The sequence below is a fragment of the Cydia strobilella genome, chromosome Z (assembly GCF_947568885.1).
Source record: "Cydia strobilella chromosome Z, ilCydStro3.1, whole genome shotgun sequence".
NCBI classification, from domain to species: Eukaryota; Metazoa; Arthropoda; class Insecta; order Lepidoptera; family Tortricidae; genus Cydia; species Cydia strobilella.
The window spans coordinates 39984093-40008159 of NC_086068.1; the positions used below are offsets into that span (position 1 = coordinate 39984093).

The 24067-nt window shown below is 41.9% G+C and overlaps 4 protein-coding genes across 5 annotated transcripts in view; 2 read left to right on the forward strand and 2 right to left on the reverse strand.

Annotated features, from left to right (window-relative positions):
• LOC134754883 (choline-phosphate cytidylyltransferase B-like) overlaps positions 1-24067 on the forward strand; it is a 177098-nt gene that overhangs the window by 57385 nt on the left and 95646 nt on the right. The window lies entirely within an intron of this gene.
• The window catches only part of LOC134754886 (choline-phosphate cytidylyltransferase A-like), a 104391-nt gene that overhangs the window by 57192 nt on the left and 23132 nt on the right, over positions 1-24067 (forward strand). Inside the window, exons 6-8 of one of the 2 annotated variants that reach the window (XM_063691347.1) lie at positions 12885-13054; positions 13210-13511; positions 13706-13778. In XM_063691347.1, coding sequence (XP_063547417.1) covers positions 12885-13054; positions 13210-13511; positions 13706-13778 — 545 coding nt within the window. The remainder of the gene's footprint in view (positions 1-12884; positions 13055-13209; positions 13512-13705; positions 13779-24067) is intronic. The other variant, XM_063691346.1, reaches the window with a different exon arrangement.
• LOC134754852 (serine/threonine-protein kinase polo) overlaps positions 1-24067 on the reverse strand; it is a 466060-nt gene that overhangs the window by 54124 nt on the left and 387869 nt on the right. The gene's annotated exons all lie outside the window — the stretch shown is intronic.
• LOC134754988 (uncharacterized) lies at positions 5799-8476 on the reverse strand. Its single transcript, XM_063691470.1, has 3 exons — positions 8473-8476; positions 7243-8381; positions 5799-7001 (listed from the first exon to the last, which is right to left on the reverse strand). Exons 1-3 carry the CDS (start codon positions 8474-8476, stop codon positions 5799-5801), a joined length of 2346 nt encoding a protein of 781 aa, XP_063547540.1.

Consider the following 24067-nt stretch of genomic DNA (forward strand, 5'->3'; position numbering starts at 1 on the left):
AATCCGGTTGCGTAATATTGGGTTTATGTTTGGGATATTGTATAAAATACCTCGATGGTCTGAGAAACCTAATTCCTTAATGTCAAGATTTGCTTGTTTTGTTTTAAAATTGGTAAATATTAAATCAATACAGGTAGAGCTAGAACTAGTGATTCGAGTGGGTGCGTCGACTTTTTGACTAAAGTTATATTCTAACATTAAGTTTGACAGTCTTATTTTCTTACTTTTATCTGACATATAATCAATATTAAAATCCCCGCCGATTATTATATTTTTGTTCTTATCTTTTAGGGATATTAATTGCAAAAGGTTTTTTAGTTTTGTGTAAAATAATTCCGTCTCCCTTTTACTATTTGGCCAGTACAAGTTTATTATTATTGTATTAAATTTCGGAAATTCAATTGCACATATTTCAAAAATAGTTTCTGTAGACATGTTTGTAATATCAGGTCGGTTACAAAAATCCAGGTTTTTTTTGACTAGTATTAAAACCCCACCTCCTTCGTGGTGTTTTCGACAATAACTTGACCCTATATCATAATTATTTATATGTAGTATATTTAGTTTTTCTAAGTTTAACCAAGATTCTGTGATACATATTACATGCAAGTTTGTTTTTTCTTCTGTAAATGCTTGTAAAAGGTGCGTCTTATTCCATAGACTTTGCATGTTCTGAAAAAATATGGATAAGCTAGTCACGAAAGTTATGGTTTCCGTTGGCTGAAGTGCTGGTTGTGGGCTGGCTCTCGGCTCGCGGGGGGGCTGTCGCTGGTGGGTGAAGGCTTGCATTATATAATGGTTGTTTCTGTTGGTCCATGTTGATTTTGTTCGTTCTTACTTCGGTTTGTGTAACTCTTATTGGATTCTTGAAGCTTTCGTTATTTATAGTGCTGTTACGTATATCACCATTTTGGCCATGTTGCATCTGTTGTGGTAGGATGTATTCGTAGCCATTGACATATACTTTGTCGTGCCTTATGGTCGGATATAAACCACACTTGCGCGCTTCTCTCAAGGTATACCTTAGTTCTTGTCTTTTTTTTAATGCAGTGTTGTCCAAAAAATCCGAGACTGCAAGGCCTGTGTTCCTAAAGTTGTGCTTATTATTCAGTATATAGTTTTTCATGCGTTTGCTGATTAATTCAATTTGTATGGGCCGTCTATGCCCGCGCTTACCTATTCTTTTCACATCTTCGATAAAGGCGTTGATATTCGTACCCAGTAACTCATAGAAAACGCTAGTGGCACGTTCTAAAAGTACATGCCAGTCTTCGCCGGGGAACTCATCTAAACCATAGAGGACTATTGTTTTATTTTGGCAGCTTTCTTCAATTGGTTTTCCTTCTTTGATTTGGAGCTGGCTCGATAAAACGTCTAGGTCAGCGCGTAATTGTAAGTTTTCTAATTCTAATTTTTTTATGATTTCGTTTGTAGCATTTATATTTTGTTGTAACCGTCCATGACCCTGTGTCATCGCTGACGAGGTACGAGATAACTCTATATTTATGTCGTTTAATTTTGTGTTGAATTCATCTATAAGAGCCTGTTTAATATTTTTCGTGATAGACTCGGTCAAGCTATCTCTCATTGCTTCGAATTCCTTTTTGATTAGGTGGCTAAATTTATCAAATGATATATTATCTGTATTCGTCGCTTCTACTACGCGTGACTCGCGTGAGCTGTTTACCTGGAGATATGAAGATGTTGTTAATATTTCCGTATCCCCCTGTAATTGCGATATATCTGTATCACCGGACATGTTGGCATCGTCTTTTTCGTCTATTTCCCTCTCCATCTGCCTCAGGACTGCCGGAGAAGCGGGGGTGGTATCATCCCGACGGCGGGTCCGTTGTGTAATCATTTGGCAATTTGGGCATACCCAGTCTGCTTTTAATTGTAACTGATGTTCTCTATATGTTGCCGATGTTATATTAACGCATTTGTAGTGGTAACACCCTGGGCATTTGGTGCAAAAAAGGCGCTCCATCCTATCCACTCTAACATCACAACCTGGGCAAATCATCTTAAAGTTCTCGTAGTTTGCAAGTTTCGCACATAAAGTCACAAATCGTGTGTTTCTAAGTAATCGGCACCACGAAGTCAACTATCGAGTGCATAGAAAGTAGCGGCGCTTGTGGTGAGTAGCAGAACTAATTGGCTCGATCGGTGAAGCAGTCTGGTTGGATATTCGTTTTTCTACTCTTCGCTAGATGGCGACACAAGGCGCACGAGTTGCAGAACTATTTGCTCGGTCGGTAAAGCAGACCAGTTGGGTCTTCGTTTCTCTACTCTTCGCTAGATGGCGACTCTAAACTACCGTGATTTTTACGATTTATGTATGATTTGTAGGGGATTTTTGATATTTGGTCTTTGCGTATATTGTCTTCCTTTGCATTTGGTAAAATAGGCACTTCACGTGTGATTTTATATTAGATAACACAAAAATATCACTCCCTTCAACCAAAAAAAGTCACTGTTCGTGTGCCACTGATTTTGTGTTATTTTGCTTCTAATAGTCTGTTTTGGGTTTACACTTTTATTTTATATGAAGCACTAAAGTTAACTTTCACGTTTTATTGTCTTTTTCTTCGTAATTTTACACTTCTTCATTTCGAAAACTTAATATAAACACAGAGCCGATGTAAACAGTGCGACTGCGGCGCCCTCTCTCCACTTATTGTTGATGGTGCACTCCAGACAATGAAATGAAAAAGACAGCATCTTTTGCCTAACTAAAAGGAGGTAAAACTTTTCAACACCCACTTTTCTAGTAGCTTTTTTTTTCACATCACCTATTCGAAAAGGGAACTTTTCTTCCCTGCTAGGAGAGATCAAAGTGGCACTTTTCTGTTCAAGGACATTTTGTTGCCAGTATGAAATATTGACACAAAGACATGAAATTAGTATGCATATAATCGATTACAATTTCTTTATAATCGATTACGTGCATACAATTTACTAACTTAAATAATATTTTGTTGTAATTGTAAACAATAAATGTAATTAGCGTATTTTAAATTAATTAATAGCATATTTAAATTAAGTAAACTAATTAATTTGCGTAATATTTACAAAGAAACGTAAAAAACATTAGTTTCATAATTTAATTTTTATTTTGACATTTTACGTCTCCTTAAACGCAACCATACTTGTCTATGCAATTTAAAAAGTTTATATTTAAAAAGTTTTGTACAAATATTTCACAAAGCATAATTATGCGGTTCTGTATTGTGTATAAATTTGTAAATACTTAGTTTAAATCAATAACTTTATAATAATAAATATAAGTGATATCAGTCTTCATAGTGTTCTTCCGAAGATTTGGTTCAAAAGGGTACTTAAGAGCTAATTTGTTACCAGAAAAATCTACAAAAATAATGCACTTGATTTTCTTTGTATCATTTTAGGTGTTTGCTGCTGTCTTTGAAAAGATATTAGGTACATAATTATGAGCTGTAGGTACTTTTAATTTGTCAGTACAGTCACGTCTGAAACTATCGATACGGACAAAGTGCTAGAAGTACCTACCTATACTAAGGTCGTGTATACATATTTTTGTCACTTTGTCCGTATCGATCTTTGCTTAAAATAATAATGATTTGAAACCTAATATATGTATGTAATTTCCTCATAGGTGATGTGAAAAGCAGTTTGTGTCACATGGTCGCTCATCAGGTTGGCTGCTGGGGAGCACTTGTCGTTTCATCAGGCGTTCCGCTTGCTCTCTAGCCACTGTTTCCGCTAAGGCGCGGCGGTTAGGGGCGGCTAGATCTTTTTCCGCCTGTAATTGCCTTTTTCGCGCTTTTTCCGCACTGAGTTCCGCCTGGGATTTTTTAAAGTCCACGGAATGGGGCTGATGTGGGCGGCCGACCTCTACTGGCTCTACCCCGTTTTGGAATTATCTTGTAGACCTTGTTTCGGTTTTTTGGAGTGGCGCCTTCACTGAGTGCCCCGACGTCACTCTCTGAGCCAGAGGATACGCTGAGCTCATCAGCCGGTCTTTTTTCTCCCTTTCTACGCCAGAGTTTGCCAGAGGGATCTTCTCCTCTTGAGTTCGCTGTCTTCATAGTGGAACCTGAAGATTCTGACTCTGAGAGCCGTGTTATTCTGACATACGGCTGCATCTGTGAGATTCCAGCGCTCTCAGACTGAGGACCTGGGCCCCGTGATTTTTGGCCTCCAGCTCCAGAATCGTCTTCTTCTTCATGTATCATCTCATGTGACTGTTCCCACGTTTTCGCCAGAAACCGCCGCTACGTGCACCTTCGGGGCGCTCGTCTCTGCCGGGCCCTCGGAATCCTCGATGTCGATGTCGGCGTCCGATTCTCGGGGGGAGAAGAATTCTCCCCCACTGGGCAAGTCACTGCTGTCCACCTTTGTGGAGAATAACTCCTCCCTCCCAGGTGAGAGGATGGCCTCCACGGCGCGGGGGGCAGCGTTCCTCCCGCTGAATACCCTCGTTGGGTTGCGCATGGGTGTGGGAGTGCGCACCAATTCCCTCAACGGCAGATCTGCTGTCCCAGCCTCGGCTTCACGGGCGGCGTAACGCACAGACCGCCCTAATGCATCTCGGATCGGACGTAACTCTGGGGGCCCGGGCCTTGGAGAAGGCTCCTTGTCCTCAGAGTCACTCCCTCCGCGCAGCCGTAGTGTAAAATCGGTGTCCGTTATACATTTGCCAAAGTCGTCGGTTATCCGTCGCGAGTGGTTTGCCCCCCCAGAATACGGTGGGCGGCATGGCACCACAGCGCAGGCACTTGCCCGTTCTGTGGTGACATCGAGGATTGGAACCTCCTGGGGTAGTATACTTTCGTTATTGCCACTCATGTTTTTTTTTTGCTATTTTAGGGAGGTATGCCTCTCCTGCGACGTTAGTGACCGGGCTCCTCCCAGCCATGCATCCTATCGGCACGCCAGCCACACTTTAGAATTAGGGATTTTTATAGTGGTTAACTCCACGTGACCTTCCTCTCAGTGAGGCAGGTCCCCGGTCCGCTCAGTGCGGGTTACGGGTTGCCCGACGGTAGCCGTAACCACAACGTCGCACCAGGCGGTCTGCGCCAGCCCACGTCAGCTCGTTTTGGAGCACCGACTCCGTCCCGGGAGGACCTGGCGTCTCGCACTGTGCCCTCTGCTGGTTTCAGAGGGACACGCGGAGCCGCACATCCGAACCCCTCTCCTCAGGCCTGTCCGGTTTGGGAGGCCCTGTCCGGCATAGCCCTGAGGATCATTGGAGCACACAAACACGGCATTAAAGCCAGCGCAGGAGAAAACTCGACTGCCATTGCCACGACTGTGACTGGTAGTTTGCAGAGGGAGAATAGCAAACGCGCAACTGAGCGGCTATCCTCCCCCTCCCAGGGTGCACCACAAGGAGGTCTACCAGCCCTGCACCCCTCACAGTTCTAACCTAACCTAACCCAATGTTCTGATAGCATTTCGTTTCTGTAAGGGTATGGGTCAAAGTTCTAACCTTTTTTTTTTAGAGGGGGAATGCGTTACGCATACCACCCAGGCGCAGGGACGGGCCTGGGATGGTTATGTGGGACTCCCATACAGGCTAATGGGACCCATGGTTTACCCACTAAACCCCCTCTGTTGCCGTCTCACTGCTATACGGCGAGGTCCCAGGAACGCCGAAGTACTCTTCCGCAACCTCGCCAGCGGCCGTCCGGACTCGGACCCGGCTCTTGGGGAAATTACCCCTTCACCTCAATGGGCGCCTTGTTTGCGCCCGCCCACGCAGGGACTTTTGTGTAGGCGACAGACGTCCCCGAGCCTGCCGCCCACAGGGACCCTTATGGGGGTAACCGGCGGTCGTATGCCAACCACCGCCGCCCCACGCGCTTGCGGCGCATTGGCTGAGAGGTCGGATCTTCCTCCCTGCCGCGTTCCCCTGCCTCCTTCTGCACCATCACGTCCTCACAGAAAGAGGCCACCGCCTTCCATAGACTCTCCCCACCAAGCATGGCTTTCACCACCGCTGGCAAGGAGAGGTCTCTTCCCACTGCGGCCACGAGTGCGGCCCGCTGCTCCGCCCACGCTGGGTAACCAGCCAGCGTGTGTAGCGCTGTGTCTTCAGTGTCGCCGCAGTGGTGGCACTGCGTCGTTGGTTCCCGTCCCGCCCTCCTACACAGGTATCTCCCGAAACAACCGTGTCCCGAGAGGACCTGGGTAAGGTGGAAGGAGAGGAACCCCCCCTTTCTTTTGACCCATCGCTCCAGAACGGGTCGGATGGCTTCGTCAGTCCAGTGGCCGGCACTTGGCGCCTCCAACCTTTCATTCCACTTGTGAAGGAGCACTCGACGGGAGTCAAGTCTCCACCGTCTGACCTCCTCCAGAGGTGGTTGGATCCCCTCGGCCCGCGCCTCAGTGACACGCCAATAAACATCAGCGAGCACTGCTACGTCGAGGTCCCAAGGCGGAGTCCCCGCCAACACGCACGCTGCCTCGTAGGAGACGGAGCGGTATGCCCTCACCATCCTGACCGCCATGACACGCTGTGGCCTTCGCAATTGGGCCTGATTTTCGGCGGTCAGGGAGAAGGCCCAAATGGGCGCCCCATATAGGGCCATAGACCGCACTACACCCGCGTACAGTTTCCTGCAGCCCACATTCGGCCCACCGACGTTGGGTAGAAGCCGGCTAAGTGCCGACGCCGCTCCAATTAGTTTGGGAGCAAGGCCCTCGAAGTGTTTCTTGAACGTCCAACGGCTGTCAAGGACTATGCCTAGGTACCGCATTGTCGACTTAACACCAATGGACGTTCCCCCCACCATTAAGCTGGAACCCGCCGGAGGGGCTTTCCGAGGCCCATGAAAACACAAGGCCTCTGATTTATTTAGAGCAACTTCCAGCCCCAGCCTCCTAATCCGAGCCACGACCGACGCTACTCCCGCTGTGGCCAGAAGTGACGCCTCCCTGAAGCTGATGCCTCGAGCCGTTACCAGGGTATCGTCGGCGTAACAGGTCACGCTCACCCCCGGCAACCCCCTCAGCGCCTAGTCGTACCCGATGTTCCACAGGAGTGGTCCTAGGACAGACCCCTGTGGAACGCCGCACGACAGCCCCTTCTCCTCCCAAGCACCGCGCGCAGGGTACCTAATGGTTCTATCGGTGAGGTAATCCTCCACCGTCTTCCGCAGGTACTCAGGCACGGCATGGCGCTTCAATGCCGCCTTGATACAAGCCCAGGGCAGGGTGTTGAATGCGTTGGCGATATCTAGAGACACCGAAAACCACCTGGCCCCGGGACACTGCTTCATCCGCTAGAGCCTTCACCCTCGCAATTGCGTCGATTGTGGACCTGCCCCGACGGAAACCGAACTGATGGACACTGAGGTTCGGTCCCAGCCCCTCGAGGTGCCGGACGAGACGAGCAGCCACCACGCGCTCCAACAGCTTACTGGCCTCGTCCAGCAACACTATCGGCCTGTAAGCCGAGGGCGAGTCCGGCGGTCGCCCCTCCTTCCTTAGAAGGACAAGTTTTCCCGACTTCCACACACGAGGAAACCGCCCCTGCGTCAAGCAGCCGCTGAAGAGTGCCCTCAAGCGCGACTCTAGTGGACCCAAGGCCAGAACCCAGGCCCGGCCGGGGACTCCATCGGGGCCGGGGGCAGTGTTTTTGGCTCGTAGCCGTAGCACCGCTGCCCGCAGTTCACCTTCTGTTACTTCTGGCGCCTCACCCACGTCTGCTACCATCCCCCTGGGAGGTAACATGGGCGGAGGTGTGTGTTCGTCCCTCGTCGGGAACAGGGCACCGACCACCTGCTCGCGGAGCTGTGGCTGGAGACTTTGCGTTAGCGGGGGTGTCCAGGGGCGAAGCTTGCGCCTCACCATTTTATACGGCCTCCCCCACGGATCGTTATTTAGAGTCTCCAGCATCTCCTCCTCAGCTAAATCCTTCGCCCTAGCGATCGCCCCCTGTAGCAGCTTGACGGCCGCCGAGTATGCAGCATATAGCCGTTCCTCCTCTGGTACGTCTCTAATCCGTCGTCTCCGACAGTGAGTGTACTGGCGTCTTGCAGCAACGCACGACTGGCGCAGATGCGCAAGTTCTGCGGACCACCAGTACACTCCACGCCTTGGGGGAATCGGGCCGGCTCGTGGCATGGCCGCGTCACACACCTCGATCATAGTACTCCCCATTCTTTCCGCCTCCGCGTCGACATCAACAGGGCCTTCAATATCACCCAACACCCAAGCCTTTACCACTGCTGCCTCCATAAATATGTCCCGGTCCAGGAGCTTGAGCGCCCAGCGTGGGCCATCCCCTCGCAAGGGCCGGTTCAGGCAGTTCGGGTCGGCCGGAAGAGTTGAGACCTCGAACCGAATATATCGGTGGTGCGATAATGTCTCCACATTCTCCAGCACCTCCCAACCTCGAACACAGCGCGCCAGGGCCGCATTTGCGAAAGTGACGTCGACGATTGAGCCACCCTGTTGCCGGTCAAAGTTCTAACCTAACCTAACCCATTTTTCTGATAGCAGTTCGGTTCTGCGAGGATCGCAGTTAAAAAAAAAGTCCAGGTCCAAGTTTGGATCTGGGTCCTAAATGAAGAGAATAAATCGCTAAACGTGAACTATATGTCGTTGAAGAGTTCCACTCTGATCATCATCAGCAGTTCCACTTCATCAATGTCACTTTTTTATGTAAATGCTGGATTTGTTGATAAAAATACAAAAATCACTGTATGTATGCCATTCACATTTGAGGAGTTCCCTCGATTCCTCATGGATCCCATCATCAGAACTCGAGCTTGACAAAAATGTGTCTTGAAAACCTAACTTGCTTAACAAACATAACGAAGAGGACAAATCGCCAAACGTGAACTATGCGTCATTGAAGAGTTCCACTCTGATCATCATCAGCAGTTTCACTTCATCAAATGTCACTTTTTTAAATATGAATGCTTGATTTGTTGATGAAAATACTAAAATCACTATATGTATGCCTTTAACATTTGAGGAGTTCCCTCGATTCCTCATGGATCCCATCATCAGAACTGCGTTTTGATAAAAACGGGACCAATCTGTATGTATATACTTACAATCAAAAAAAGAATTTTCAAAATCGGTCCAGAAATGGCTGAGTTATGGAGTAACAAACATAAAAAAAAACAACCGAATTGATAACCTCCTTTTGAAATCTTGAAGTCGGTTAAAAATAACCTACAATATTGGATATTCGTTTTTTTTTTCTTAAAAATTATACCGTATTTATTCAAAATTTTACTCGGGCCGGTCGGGGGCGCGGGGCACACCGGTCGGTAGCGCGCCGGTCGTGGGCAGATTTTGGACTTTATTGCTAAGTCAATAAGGGTCGTAATTCTGGGGCCACGCTGACGGGAAACGCGATAATTAGACATTTTTCATACGGCCACACTGGGATTATCACGATAATCAACGGCGTTTCCCGCCGCTGTGCCGTTAGTGTGGCCCCAGCATAATAGATGATTTTACTTTAAATTCTAGAACATAATAAGCAACTTTATGTCGTTTACGCAAGACAGTCCAACTTTACGAGCATGAGAAATGAAACTACACGCTTGTTGTACATGGGTGAATATTTTGACGACCGGTCTGGCCTAGTGGGTAGTGACCCTGCCTGTGAAGCCGATGGTCCTGGGTTCGAATCCCGGTAAGGGCATTTATTTGTGTGATGAGCACAGATATTTGTTCCTGAGTCTTGGGTGTTTTCTATGTATTTATGTATTTGTATATTATATATATCGTTGTCTAAGTACCCACAACACAAGCCTTCTTGAGCTTACTGTGGGACTTAGTCAATCTGTGTAAGAATGTCCTATAATATTTATTATTTATTTATTTATTTATTTACATGGTAATAGATACATTAAAAAAAAAATATAATATTTTTTTTTCGTGTCACTCGTTGTCATGGTCACATTCTCTTGGGCCACTCTTTAATTCTAGGTATAATTACTTAGTTATAACCAAAAATACGTTATTGTAATAGTTATAATTATAAGCCCTTTCCAAAATCGGCTATAAGATGAATTTATAAAGATGTTTAAAGAAAACCAATAGCTTATAACGAGGAAATCTGCTTAAAAACCCGTTTTCAAAGAGAATTTGAAGGTGAAACGTCTTTCATTGCAGCATAGAGTAACTTATACTAGAGCGGTACTGTCATAGTAAATTTTGTAACCCCAGTAAATTCACTGCCATCTGTCGACACACTTTAAAACTAAAAATAAATATTTATAAAAATACGATAAAATGTATTTAAATATGGATAAATGATTTTTTTTATTTGCATTAATTATTTTTATGATTTTGACTCATGTTCTTTCACTGACGTCTTAGGTCAGCGTCTTAGGCCCGCTCCTCTTTTTGGTCTATATTAACGATCTGCCACAAGCAATCACAGATAAAATAGTTTTATTTGCAGATGATAGTACAGTGATTTTTACTAGCGAAGACCCATCATCATTTGAACAACACATTAATAAAACAATAGAATTAATAATCGATTGGCTATAATCTTTTTATCAACTTAAATAAAACCAAAACAATGACCTTTAAACAGAGAAAAGAACTTATTTCTGATTTGAAAATTACATACAAAGATCAGGACATTGAAGAAACGGATTCAACAACTTTTTTGGGTCTAACCTTAGATCGAACATTAAGTTGGACAAACCACGTAGACAATGTTTGTAAAAAACTAAATAAATATTAATATGCCTTACATAATTTGCGAAAAGTAGTAAACCAGTCGACTGTTTTAATCTCTTATCACGCCCATGTTACATCAACTTTGAGATACGGGGTTATATTCTGGGGTAATTGTACTGATAGAGAATTAGTTTTCAGAGCTCAAAAAAAGTGTTTACGATCAGTATGCGGTATACAAAACATGGAATCATGTAAACCCTACTTTATTAAGCTAAATATTCTCACGCTTCCCTGTCTCTATATATATATGAAGTCGCATTATATGTTAAGTATAACTCTGACCAATTCTCCTATTTCATAAGTTATCGCCATCAAAATAGAATACAATCTAGATCATGTAAAACAGCGTTACTTGCAAAAAGCTTTTTTGGAATGGCACCAAAAATTTATAATAAGCTACCAAAACAAATTTTGGTAATTGATGATTTGAAGAAATTTAAAAAAATGTTATATGATTTCCTAGTAAGTAAAGCATATTATTCTATTCAAGATTTTTTTGTCTGACTCAGGAGATTTCATTTCCTTTTAGTTTGTTGTGTTGTGTATATTTTATTAAGACTAGTTTATAATTTTACGCTACGGCTCTGTAGCTGTTTGTGTGCCATGTGGCGAAACATTGTGATACTATATTATACATTTAAGACCTACACCTACATACATACCTACATACCTATGTTTAACAAATAAATAATTTGGAATTTGGAATCTGATATGCGTTAAAATTGTTAAATAACAAACGAAACCGTCAACGCCATCTAGTAGACCAAACGACAGTAGGCCAAAGCTAGTAGCGCCCTCTGAACGAGAATCAAATTTTCTTGATTTTCGAGGCACGTTTTTTCCTTAGACTGTATCCATCTATTACGGAGTTATATCTATCTTTGATTGCAGCAAGTACATACCTACGAAGATCGATTAAAATACAAAAGTACCCACTTATAAGAATTATGATATCTAGTGACTGTCCCGTGATGTCGTAGTCAAAGGCTCAGTAACGGAGAGCCGTATCAAGTCATATGAACATTATCATGGAAAATGTTGTCGCATGTAATACATATGTAGCGCGTTATTAATTTAACTAAACTATTAACCTGTTTAGTGAAAACTTGTTAATACAAGGGGGAGTCTGTAGGTTGAAGTAAAGTAAAATGGGCTCCAGGTGAACTTAATAACATTATATTAATTGAATTCTCCTTTTGTATGAAATCCGTATGAATATTACATATCAGTAGATTGTGATTGTCTGGCTTTTCTGATGGAGTTCTATCGAGAAGCAAGCAACTCTGGCCTGGTTAATTGTGAGTTGAGGTGAAATCGAGCACTAATCTTAATTATTACTAGGACTACTTATTGCTATTCTAAAGGACGATGCCGATATTGAAAGGGAACGCAGAGCACTGGCAGTAAGAGCTAATACTTATGTTGATTCGCAAGTTTGCGCGTTATACAGTGGAGGTCAATAAAACATTGTTCATGTCGTATTGCCAATCATTCTACACGTGCAGCCTGTGGATCAATTATATGAAGCGCGCTTACAGTGCTCTGCGTGTTCAGTTCAATAACGGCTTCAGGATGCTGTTGGGGCTACCACGCTTTTGCAGTGCATCAGGCATGTTTGCGGAAGCACGAATGGTCGATTTTCATGCCATAATGAGGAAAAGAATCGCTTCTCAAATGTATCGCCTGCGGGGTAGTAGCACCAACAGCTTGCTGGTAGATATAGCAGAGAGGTGGGATTGTCCGTTTATTAGCCACTGGGCGTCTGCTCATCATCCTGTGTACCGAGACCCCAAATAAGTTTAAAAACTGTAAAACCTAGGTTAAGATGTACTTACTAACTAATGTTATAAGTCTGTATATAACTAACAATCTATGGGCAATCTGGCCTGAAATAAAGAATTTATTATTATTGTTATTTATTATTAATTCAACAGATACAAATCTTGTTTTGATATAAGTTCGCCGTGATTCCACCTACATAAACATAATGCACGTGTTTAATTTTTCTGTGTATTCGATTTGAAACATATTTTTATTTTCTTCGTCAAAAACTAAAATTGGTACTGTGTTCTATGTTTGGATTGTATTGTACCTACTTAGTAACATATGTAACGTGTACTTCCCACGTTAGTAGTGGTGGCGTGGCGGGAGCTGTACTACATGTCGCTGCGTCACTATTGCAGGCGTGTCGACGTCGGACATCGTGGCGCGGATCGTGCGCGACTATGACATCTACGTGCGGCGCAACCTGGCGCGCGGCTACTCCGCTAAGGAGCTCAACGTGTCCTTCCTCAACGAGAAGAAGTTCCGCCTGCAGAACAAGATGGACGAGCTCAAGGACAAGGGCAAGAAGGTACCGCGTGTTTGATTAGTCGCTGCAGTTCTGGTGACGTGTAATTGCTTAAGAAAATGTAATAAGCGTTTGTTCCGCTCTGATGTCCAGGCCCCACTTGACAAGTTTAGGTTTGCGAGAGCACTCTGTACTGTATTTATGTAATCCTCGTTTAGGTAATGACGAACATTGGCGAGAAGCGCGTCGACATCCTGACGAAGTGGGAGGAGAAGTCTCGCGAGCTGATCGACGCGTTCCTGCTGCTGTTCGGGCCAGACGGGCGCCTGTCCAGCATCTGGAACGAGTCCAAGGGGCGGCTCATGCAGGCGCTCAGCCAGCCGCCGTCGCCGCGCGCCTCGCCGCCGCCTAGCGAGAACGGCGACGACTCCCAGGACCGCGCGCTCGCGCTCGCCTCCGCCCACGATGCCGCGCCCGCGCCCGCGCTCGCGCGCGCCCTTGCGCACGCTCGCGCGCACAGGTAACGTGCCACTAGCCACTAGTAAATAATACCTACTACATAAGAGAAGTTCCCACACGCACGACGTGTTTGTCTTCGCACTTTCAGGGTTGTTTACCTAATGCGTGAGACTATTGGCAATTTATTTACAAATTTTGCAATAGATACATATTCCTAATTATACCTTACTAGGACCAACAATCTTTACTTTTCAGAAGCTCGGCATCGCCGCCGCCACCCAAATCGCGCCGCTACGAGACGCTGTGGGAGCCGCAAGCAGGTAACTGGGTAATAGATTTAGATATTTATTCTCATAATATAAAATTGCAATACGCTCTGCTTAGCTAGTCTAGCCCTAATACACATTGACATCAACACGCTGCTCACCGCACTACGTGTCTCACAATGGCACACGTATTTGCACTTTGGTTTTAGCTTGCGTTTTTAACGGTCGCTAAAGATTATGGCGTTATTCATAAGCCCTGGATAAATCTAATAGTACATTACTGCAGGCGCCGGGAAAGAAGGGCTTGCCGGCTGAGTTGGTATAGACGGCCGACCGTAGGGAGGCCGGATAGTGATACGAAGCCGGCAAGCCCTTTTCACGGCCAGGCATGTATAGTGCTTTTCTCAAACATATGCAATGAAACACTGATTTAAAATTTCACAATTATTATTCTCATTATTATTTACAACGACGGGACTTAATCGCGTAAAATAAGTATTAAATTTAACTCCGACGTTTCGAGGACGGCGTTGTCCCCGTGGTCTCGGAGAAGACTGGCTAAAGTTGACATCAACATCTTCTAGGCGCGCGAGTTTTTCGAACTACCCGCACTTGGTCTTGTTTATTAACTTGAACGAGACCACGGGGACAACGCCGTCCTCGAAACGTCGGAGGTAAATTTAATACTTATTTTACGCGATTAAGTCCCGTCGTTGTAAATAAAAATATGCAATGAAATAAAGAAATACACCACTAAAAAAAAACAAATTTCTCCTTCGACTTTGGCGGCAAGTTATTAATTGCTAATTCTGCCTCCGCCCTCAATTGCGATGGAGTACAATTAATTTCTTCGTCGCTATTATCATCGGAGCTCACATTGAAATTTTATTTATAAATATCAATCACAAATATAAAATCCAGCTACTCGACAAAAGTTTTTTAATTTTCTCCAATCTCTACTTTTTTTTAAGGAAGTCGTGCGTATTTCGTGTGTGTAGTGTTCGAATAGACCTTATTAGGGTTATTATACACAACCTGATATAGTTGGTCAAACCAAGTTGTCAGTAAATAAGAACAAAAAAAATACTATACATCCTTTTCTTTTAGGTGCTAGTACTAGTGTAAGACAAAGATAGTATGATTCTCTTTGTCTATGTTTGAAGTTTGAAATGAGACAGTCCTTTGACAAACTATAAATGCAGAGGATTTTAAATATTGTCTATGGTCTCTGGTGACTTACGCCCCATTCGCACGAGCATTCGCTAATCAGAGAAATCGACTCCACACTCGCGTTCGCGGCTTCGCGCCGCGTAGTATGGAGCGGGCTATACAGATAAGTATACTTAATATCAGTTCGTGTGTAATAGGCGTTAACGCGGATATTTTTGGTCCGATAACATGATTCTAGTATAACATGGATCTGTCATGAGGGGTGGGGCGAAATGACCGAACGGGATAGTCTTATGTATCTTTCAGTAGTAGTGACAGAGATCAATATATTACTTTTTGTCTTTGTCATAGTTTCACTTTTCCACCGCTGCCACAACCGAAATTGTGGCAAACAAATAAGTACGTGACATGTCATGCTTGTTCGTTGCTTGTTTAATTATTGTTGTTTTCTATGAAATTGTGCTTTCTCTTATAAAACTTAGTGATGGTTAGCGTTTTGACTCGATAAAATAATGGTGAATTGTTCTGTAATCGGCTGTAATAGCCGCTCTGAGCAAAAATATGAGAACATAACCTTTCACACGTAAGTACGGTATTTTACACCTTCCTCTTAACGCAATATGTGAGAATAACATCGTAAAATTACGTTACACTCAAAGCAATGTAAAATCAAACGATCTCAATAAAAATATCACAATTATTTACGCAAATTAACAAAACATTATTTGTAAAATTATCCGCCCAAATTACGTAGGTTGTTTGTGGTAATATGTCAGCTACTCAGACGAGTCTGAGGTCAGCCGATTTTAATCTTTTTCTTAATTTAGCTGCATAACAATCATGTTAGGGATACCAGATGAAAATATCATAATTTTATGAGTAATTTTGACCTCGAAGTTTTTTCGTATTTCTAATTCCAAAAAATAAAATAAACAAATGTTGTGAAGATTAAATGTGGTGTACATTAATTGGTGTGAATAATGTGATTGTGATTTGTGATTTCATAAAATTAAAACTCATAATACATTTTATTTTACGTTTTATTTACTAAACATGTTTAGTTTTGTACCACCTGCGCGAATTAGAGGAGGTATTTCATTGTTCATACGCCTAAAAAGAACGACCCATTGACATTTTATTCAACAATTTTAATACCGTCAAACTTTGCCTCCAGGGTAATCGCCCCAACGTGATATCAAATATTGGGGTAATTTTTACCAATATGGTATCCCCACGTTTATGACGTCATCTATGTCTATCCCTTACGGGCGCACGCGGTAGGCCGCATCTATGTAATGCTAGGTCTATGTCCGATAACCATTCAGCCACTAGAAAAAAATAAATACAATAGGCATGATGACAGTAATTAAGTCACTAAAATATTATATTTATTTAATGAAACTTAGACTTAAACTTTTATGAATACGAAAAACGCATTTTTTTTTTATATTTAGCGAGATTGGTAAATGTTTTGTTAAAATAAAATTACAAAATACGCAAGTCCGCCATGATTCGGTGAACACCAATCAGAGCGAATGACGTCACGTTCATGTCAACAAATATCCAAAGTCAAAGTACTGAAAGTACTGGTTCTCCTATGGTTCTCCTGCTATTTTATTTACGATTCACGGATTCAATTTTAGTAGTTTAATCCGAATATTAACGAATAATAATAACTTGAATCATGGAACAAGGATTTACTAAGGCAAACAGTGCTAATTTGCCTAGAATCGATGTGATGATGCTTGGAGAGTTTTTACAATCAAACGAAGACTTTTGCTCAGCAGAATTTATAAATGTCAAAAGTCCCTTGTAAGTACAATAAACAATATTTATAATTATATAAAAATCATACTGATTTAAGTAATTAACTAAATCCAAATCCTGTAAAATCGCTTTTTATGTGTATTCTATAGCAGGTTAATATTAGAATTTGGCATTATCTATTAAAGACAAAACTGGTGCAATTTGAAACCTAACCTTAAAAACCTACTCTCATGCAACTTTTATATTAAAGGTATGCCTCAAACAAGATAGATACTGTTAGGTATAGTAACTGAAAAATAAATTAAATACTCACATCGAAATGATCTTGGCCGTTGTCTCGCCTTGCAAGTGTAGCTACTTGTTTCGTGTTGTTTTATTGTGTGGAACATGCATAAATAACTTATTAGGAGTTGTAACTGATGTATTATTATACCGAGGAACTGCACAACATTTAAACACTTTGGTATTCATATTTAATAATACGAAATAAACAAATTATTTAATAAGCTTCTAAGGAACGCCTAGAACGTGCGTTTTGTTTATATGAACTTGACGTCACTAGGGACGCCGACGCCATGACACTTACAAGCGTTTTGGAGCGAATTTAAAATCTAAAAACTAAAATGTAGTTTTTTCCTTCTAAACCTAGAGCTCGAGGGAGAGGAGTGTTAGGGTCGGCAACGCGCATGTAACTCCTCTGGAGTTGCAGGCGTACATAGGCTACGGAGACTGCTTAACATCAGGCGGGCCGTATGCTTGTTTGCCACCGACGTAGTATAAAAAAAACCTTTATTAAATGCATAAATATGTTATTCATAGTAAATAATTTATGATTTTTAACATTATAGGACAGTTTTTCAAAATCTGTCATAATGCCTATTCAGCTGTTTAGCCTGTTCATGAACACAGACGCCATGTTTACATTAAAATTAAAAAAAAAATTACTTCCCGGCCTAGGCCTTCAATTTCGTATGAAATTCCTTTACAGTTCTCTCGAGTTGCTCCGCCCGAAACGTGTTACTTTGAAGCCGGTTATGACGCACATAAAGACGATATTTCATTGCATGTGTGAGAAAAAGCAATTATTACATAGAGATGGCAAGGTACACAATAATAATACAAAGATCTGTACGGGTTAAATTTCAATCGAGACGAAGGTTTTAAGATCTCATCCACATGGAACCCAGTCATTAGTAAGTGTAAGCGAAACCAAATATCGAAAGTTGAAAAATCGAATATTGTGAGTGTTGTGTGTCGACCCGGTAACATCCCTAGTGCGCAAAACGTTCAAGTTAATAAACAAGACCAAGTGCGGGTAGTTCGAAAAACTCGCGCGCCTAGAAGATGTTGATGTCAACTTTAGCCAGTCTTCTCCGAGACCACGGGGACAACGCCGTCCTCGAAACGTCGGAGGTAAATTTAAAACTTATTTTACGCGATTAAGTCCCGTCGTTGTAAATAATAATCTGTACGGGTTAGTCATATGACACTTTCATAGAAGTAGCAGAGAAGGCGTTATTATCGTTTGCCCTTGTCATACTCTTTACTTTTTATTTTTGTCTACTTCTAAAAAGAAGTGAGTGCTGCCAAAACGCTGTCAAAGCGGTAGACTTGTTGCTACTTGTTGTTGTTCCCCATCAAATCCCACTGCCTCGAGAGCCTACGCTTCGAGAGCCTTACTTAATTCAGTCTTCCTAACTAGCATACTAACTAGGATAAAGTCCAAGTTACACTACACTACACTACATTTATTACTGCATCATAATCTTGATTACTTCATTTCTAGGGTTCCGTAGCCAAATGGCAAAAAACGGAACCCTTATGGATTCGTCATGTCTGTCTGTCTGTCCGTCCGTATGTCACAGCCACTTTTTTCCGAAACTATAAGAACTACACTGTTGAAACTTGGTAAGTAGATGTATTCTGTGAACAGCATTAATATTTTCACACAAAAATATTAAAAAAACCATACATTTTTGGGGTTCCCATACTTAGAACTGAAACCCAAAAAATTTTTTTTCATCAAACCCATACGTGTGGGGTATCTATGGATAGGTCTTCAAGAATGATATTGAAGTTTCTAATATCATTTTTTTCTAAACTGAATAGTTTGCGCGAAAGACACTTCCAAAGTGCTAAAAATTACAAGTACTTACTATTTTAGTAATTTAAGTCTAAGTAAGTGAAAAGTATAAGTATAAGTCTTTTCTCTTTTTTATACATTTATATACTATTGTATTAGTAGGTATACTATTGTTTTGATTATGTACAACTACTAGGTACTACAAGTTTGCACTATTTATCATTACTTTTTAATTGTACCTCGATATGTGAATTAGGAAAGCTAGCTATTAGCTAAGTTGCTTATGTTTATTTTAAGACTGTTTGTTTCTCAATAAATAAATAAAAAAAATGTGTGTCGTCCCCTCCCCCCCCCCCCCCCCTGTAACTTCTAAAATAAGAGAATGATAAAGCTAAAAAAATATATATGATGTACATTACCATGCAAACTTCCACCGAAAATTGGTTTGAACGAGATCTAATAAGTCGTTTTTTTTAATACGTTATAAATCGTAAACCGCAATTTACCTTTCGTTCAATCAACTCGAATATAAAAATAAAATATAAAAAAAAGTACGGAACCCTCGGTGCGCGAGTCCGACTCGCACTTGGCCGGTTTTTATTTCATGTCCACGTACGCTCGCGTAATACTATATTAGTTTATGTGACTGCTACATAGTGAAAGGAATTAAAATACCAGTGTGGGTTTATGAAACGAATGAAATGAGTTTCATAATAGGATCACACGAATATTTTAATGATTTATTATGTACAGTTACATACACTGCTTTATCTACATCCATATCATAAGCTTCAACAAAACAAACTAATTTTATACTTACAAATTAATCAAAAGATAAACAGAACGTCAAATGGCGGTAACACAGTAACCCATTGTTAGAATTATTTGTGCACCTCGCTGGACGATCCAACGCTTTCTATTAAAGCTCAATAGCATTAAGATCAGTACCTTGACTAGGCCACTCATAAACCTAATAGTTTTTCACGCTTTAAAAAAGCCTTTACATGATTGGATTTGTGTTTGGGGTCGTTATCATGCTGAAAAACCCAGCGAGGTGGCAATGGTGGCATATATTCTTTAGTGTATGGTATCATTTGTGTGTAGCGTTAATTTTCATATAGATATCGATCCATTATCTCATCAATTAGTACGAGAGGCTCGACTCCATAGCGAAAAAATATCGCCAAGCCATTACGTTAGGGCCGCCGTGCTAAACTGGGTGGGTACCTGAATGAATGAATGTTTATTTGTATCAAACAAGCGTATATACACGGTGTTACTTGAGCCACTGAAAACCTGAGACACCCCAACAGAATTTCTTTATTTTCAACTCATCAGTGGGTCATGAAACACCGTGTATACAGGTGTTTTGCTGGTATCGCAGAATGTGTTTTTAACTATAAAACTCCCGTGAGACTCAAACATATTAGATTATTTTAAAACGGGTCACTCACGTATTATTAAGTCGAATAGCTCGACATGTTTCGGTCCAATTTGCGAGGACCGTCTTCACGGAGCAACGACACGTCTTCACTGGTCGAGGGCGCGACCGCGCGGCGTATACTGCGGGCCAAAGCCTGACTCGCATGGCCGCTCACGACAGACGGCGTCGGCGGTGCCGGCGACGTCACCGTTGCGAGGATGGCTCTACCCTCCGTATTGCGTTTGTCAAATGTCGGATCGCACACAACACTCACTGAGTCACTTGCTAAAGGCCAGTCCACACTGACCACCGACGCAGTACCCAAAACCGTTTTCCAACTAGGCGGCATCGACCAACCACTGTCACGATTGAAGTTCGGATAACGACTGATCTCAATAGCTTCCCGTATTTTACGTTGGACGAAGAACTTTTCTCGCGCCAGAACGGTTACCCTATCAAACCTAATATAGTGCGTCGCGTCCGAATCCAGTACGTGTTCTGTCACTGCGGAGCTTTGGCCGTCCCGGTTTTTCATACTGCGTATGTGCTCAGAAAGTCTCGTCGAAATGTTCCGGCCGGTCTCCCCAATAGAATACTTCCCACAGGAGCACGGAATCCCACGGAGTAGGATGGAGATGGCAAGTGGGCGTTCCCGTCTATCCGACAGTTAGTAGCGACCGACTCACTTTATGCACAGACTATGCTCAGTTGTTGTGTAAACTTCATGCTCGAGTGACATTCACGTCGTACGTACGCTCGTCTAACAAAAATTGATAATTAAATTTAAAATGCCGTATTGTGCAGTATTAAGCTGCAGAAATCACAGCGGTTTAAAAAATCTTTCACGTGGAGGTATTTCCTATCACCGGTGGTTATTTATTTAAATATAATCCGATAAATACGAAAAATCTGTTTCTTTTGCATTATTTACGAATGTTCGTTAAGTAAATCTATATTTTATCAGTTAGAACTTAGAGTTCACAATCCTTTGTCACTATTCTTTACGTTTATCTGGAATATTCGCTATCCTAAATGTCAAATAACTTCGCTACTCAGATGCTGCGCAATGTCGATATTTATATCGATAAAGTTAAAGTTACGATATTTCAAGTTTGATGTTTGGTAGTTCGGTAATAAATTATTATTTTAGACACGTTTCTAATTATTATTTGGGATAATCAATGTCTTAGTAAATATGGCAGCTCTGGTCATCAAGCACTAAGTTAAGTCGGGGTCATTTCATGGCAACCTTTCAAACCTTCGTATTCCTTTACATACGTTTTTGTTTTTTACACCCATCATATTTTCATCGTTAATATAATTAGACTAGGTACTTAATGCACTTATGCGTACAATGCATGCAATGTGCCATGAATAAACGTTTTATATTCTCTATTTCTTTATTATTAATTATTTTAGGTTACCACAAGATGCCGATATTAAAAATAAATGGATCAATGCTACTGGGCAAGAAAATAAGTTTCCGCAAAAATATAGCACCATTTGCTAGGAGCATTTCTTAGAGAAAGATTTCTGGGGATAAAATTGCCATACATCTCATCTAGCGTCCACACGCCTAAAACTTAGTTACTAATTTAGTAATTATTAGTGACATTCGGGCTCACTAAATTAATAAAAAGTGTTCCGTACCACGCAAACTAGCGTTAAATATTGGAATTTTGCCGCCCCCCTTCCTGATTTGATAGGTCACAATCTTACAATCAAATCAAGTGGGATCGATGAGCCAGTTTCATGTATGCTTTCACACCATACAATTAATTTGACAATTTAATCAGGTTGTCCCGTCTAGATTGGCCTTAAATGCTGCTACAAGTAAATATATTGTTAAAGACGAATACTTACCTATGTAAGTAATTGCAGATTTGTGATCACAAAATAACAGCAATACCGAGTTAATAGACCTTTAAAGAACTATGATTTTATCTGTTTGACTTTAAGATATATTTAATGTTCACATTAACAACCTAGTTGGTCAATTAATAAGAAACAAATTTCTAGTTAGATATTTGTTGTACTGTACTACATATTATTTTTCATACAATCACGATTATCACTACCTATATTATAATCATAAATAAAGTATCATCTAAATGTGTTAAAACATACGGTAATGAAATATCAATACCTAACTGAACACACAAATATCGATAAAACACTCCGATTACACTGTCCCCTCCCTATATCGTCGAATGGAAATAAGTTCCAACGGTTAGCTACTCGCAGGCGTGTAGAGGTCTCGAAAACACCAGTGTAACGTGACCGTGAGATCCGTAACAAACCATGCGTAATTAGACCTTACTTATACTGGTTTTTTAGCCCTTTTCTCGCCTGTAATAAGTAAGTGATTTTAAAATTATATAAAATAACGCCATCTGGTGTTGAGTAGTTGTATTAGGTGAACGTTGAGCGAGCTTTTGTGAGATAATGAAAGAGTCGTATGTCATACAGCTTTGACATTATATTTTAAACCGTCACTCATGTAGCCTACAGTTGATATTCGTTCGAGAAATGTCCACCGGTAATAACTTTTTGGTATGGAAAGTTGCTACGAATCAGAGCAATTTTGTAAGTGTGTGACGTATTTTAACGTGGCTATGAATGTGTGAGTTTAGCGACACTGGTTTTCATACTAAATAGGAGTCATTTCACATCCACTAGTTTATTAATTCGTGCGGAATCCTGTACACCCCAGGAATATTTAAAGGCTCCTTGTCCTTTGGCGAACGCATCTACTGTCTAAGCTGCGCGTGCGGGCGGAAAATCGTCAATTTGCGGTAATATAGAGGCCTCATTAAAACAAGCAAGCAATTGGACCTCCTGGCAAAGTTGCAAGATTGCACTGGATACACTTCAGTTCAGTCACAAGTCACAAGTCAGTGAAGCGAAAAAGGATTATAGAAGAATGAAAGTGTTAGTAAAGGAATTAGTAGACAGAAAGAAAGACGAACATAAAGATAAAATGGAAGAAAGGCTCTCTCAAGATTTCCAAACAAATATAAAGTTTTTCTGGAAGTCCGTTCGTTTAGCCAGGGGCTGAGCTATTACTTAATTCTGAGCTAAAGTCAATAAAAGACAAGAATGGAAGATTAGTGAATGAGGAAGAATGCATCTTAGAAAGATGGAAAGAGTATTTTGAAAGTTTGTTTGATAAAGAGGAGGCAAGCACGTCAATTTCGGAGTTGAATGAAAGCATTGAAAACGTGTCGGAGAAGGAAGATAGTATTAGCATGGATGAAATTGTGAAAGCGTTGAAAGGAATGAAATCAGGGAAGGCTGCAGGGTATGATAGAGTTTCTGTCGAGATGCTGAAAGCTGGACAAGGCATTGTAGCAAGTCAGTTGTACCGCCTTTTCAATATGCTTCAGAACCGGTCAAGTGCCCAGGGACTGGTGCAAGGCCGTCATTGTACCTCTTTACAAAGGAAAGGGATCACAACTGGATTGCAAAAACTACAGAGGCATTAGCTTACTCAGCGTCGTCGGCAATTTGTATTGATTGAAAGAGTAGTGAAAGAAACCGATGAGAAAGTATGGTATGCACGAGCGGGATTCCGAAAGGGTATGGGATGTACGGATCAAGTCTTTTCCTTGCGATGCATAGCCGAAAAGTCAGCCATAGGTCAGAAGGTCTATTGCGCTTTCGTGGATTTGGAAAAGGCTTATGGGAGTGGTGAGGATTGAACTTTGGTCGGTACTGTCGGTGTATGGATTGAGCGGCCGTCTCATTCAGGCACTGAAATCGCTCTATGAGGATTCCAGTGCTTGTGTGAGAGTAAACGGGTCGTACACTGAGTGGTTTAGCGTCGAAAAGGGTGTTAGGCAGGGATGTGTAGCGTCACCGTGGCTGTTTAATCTGTTCATGGACAGTAGTTTGCATGATTTGAGAAA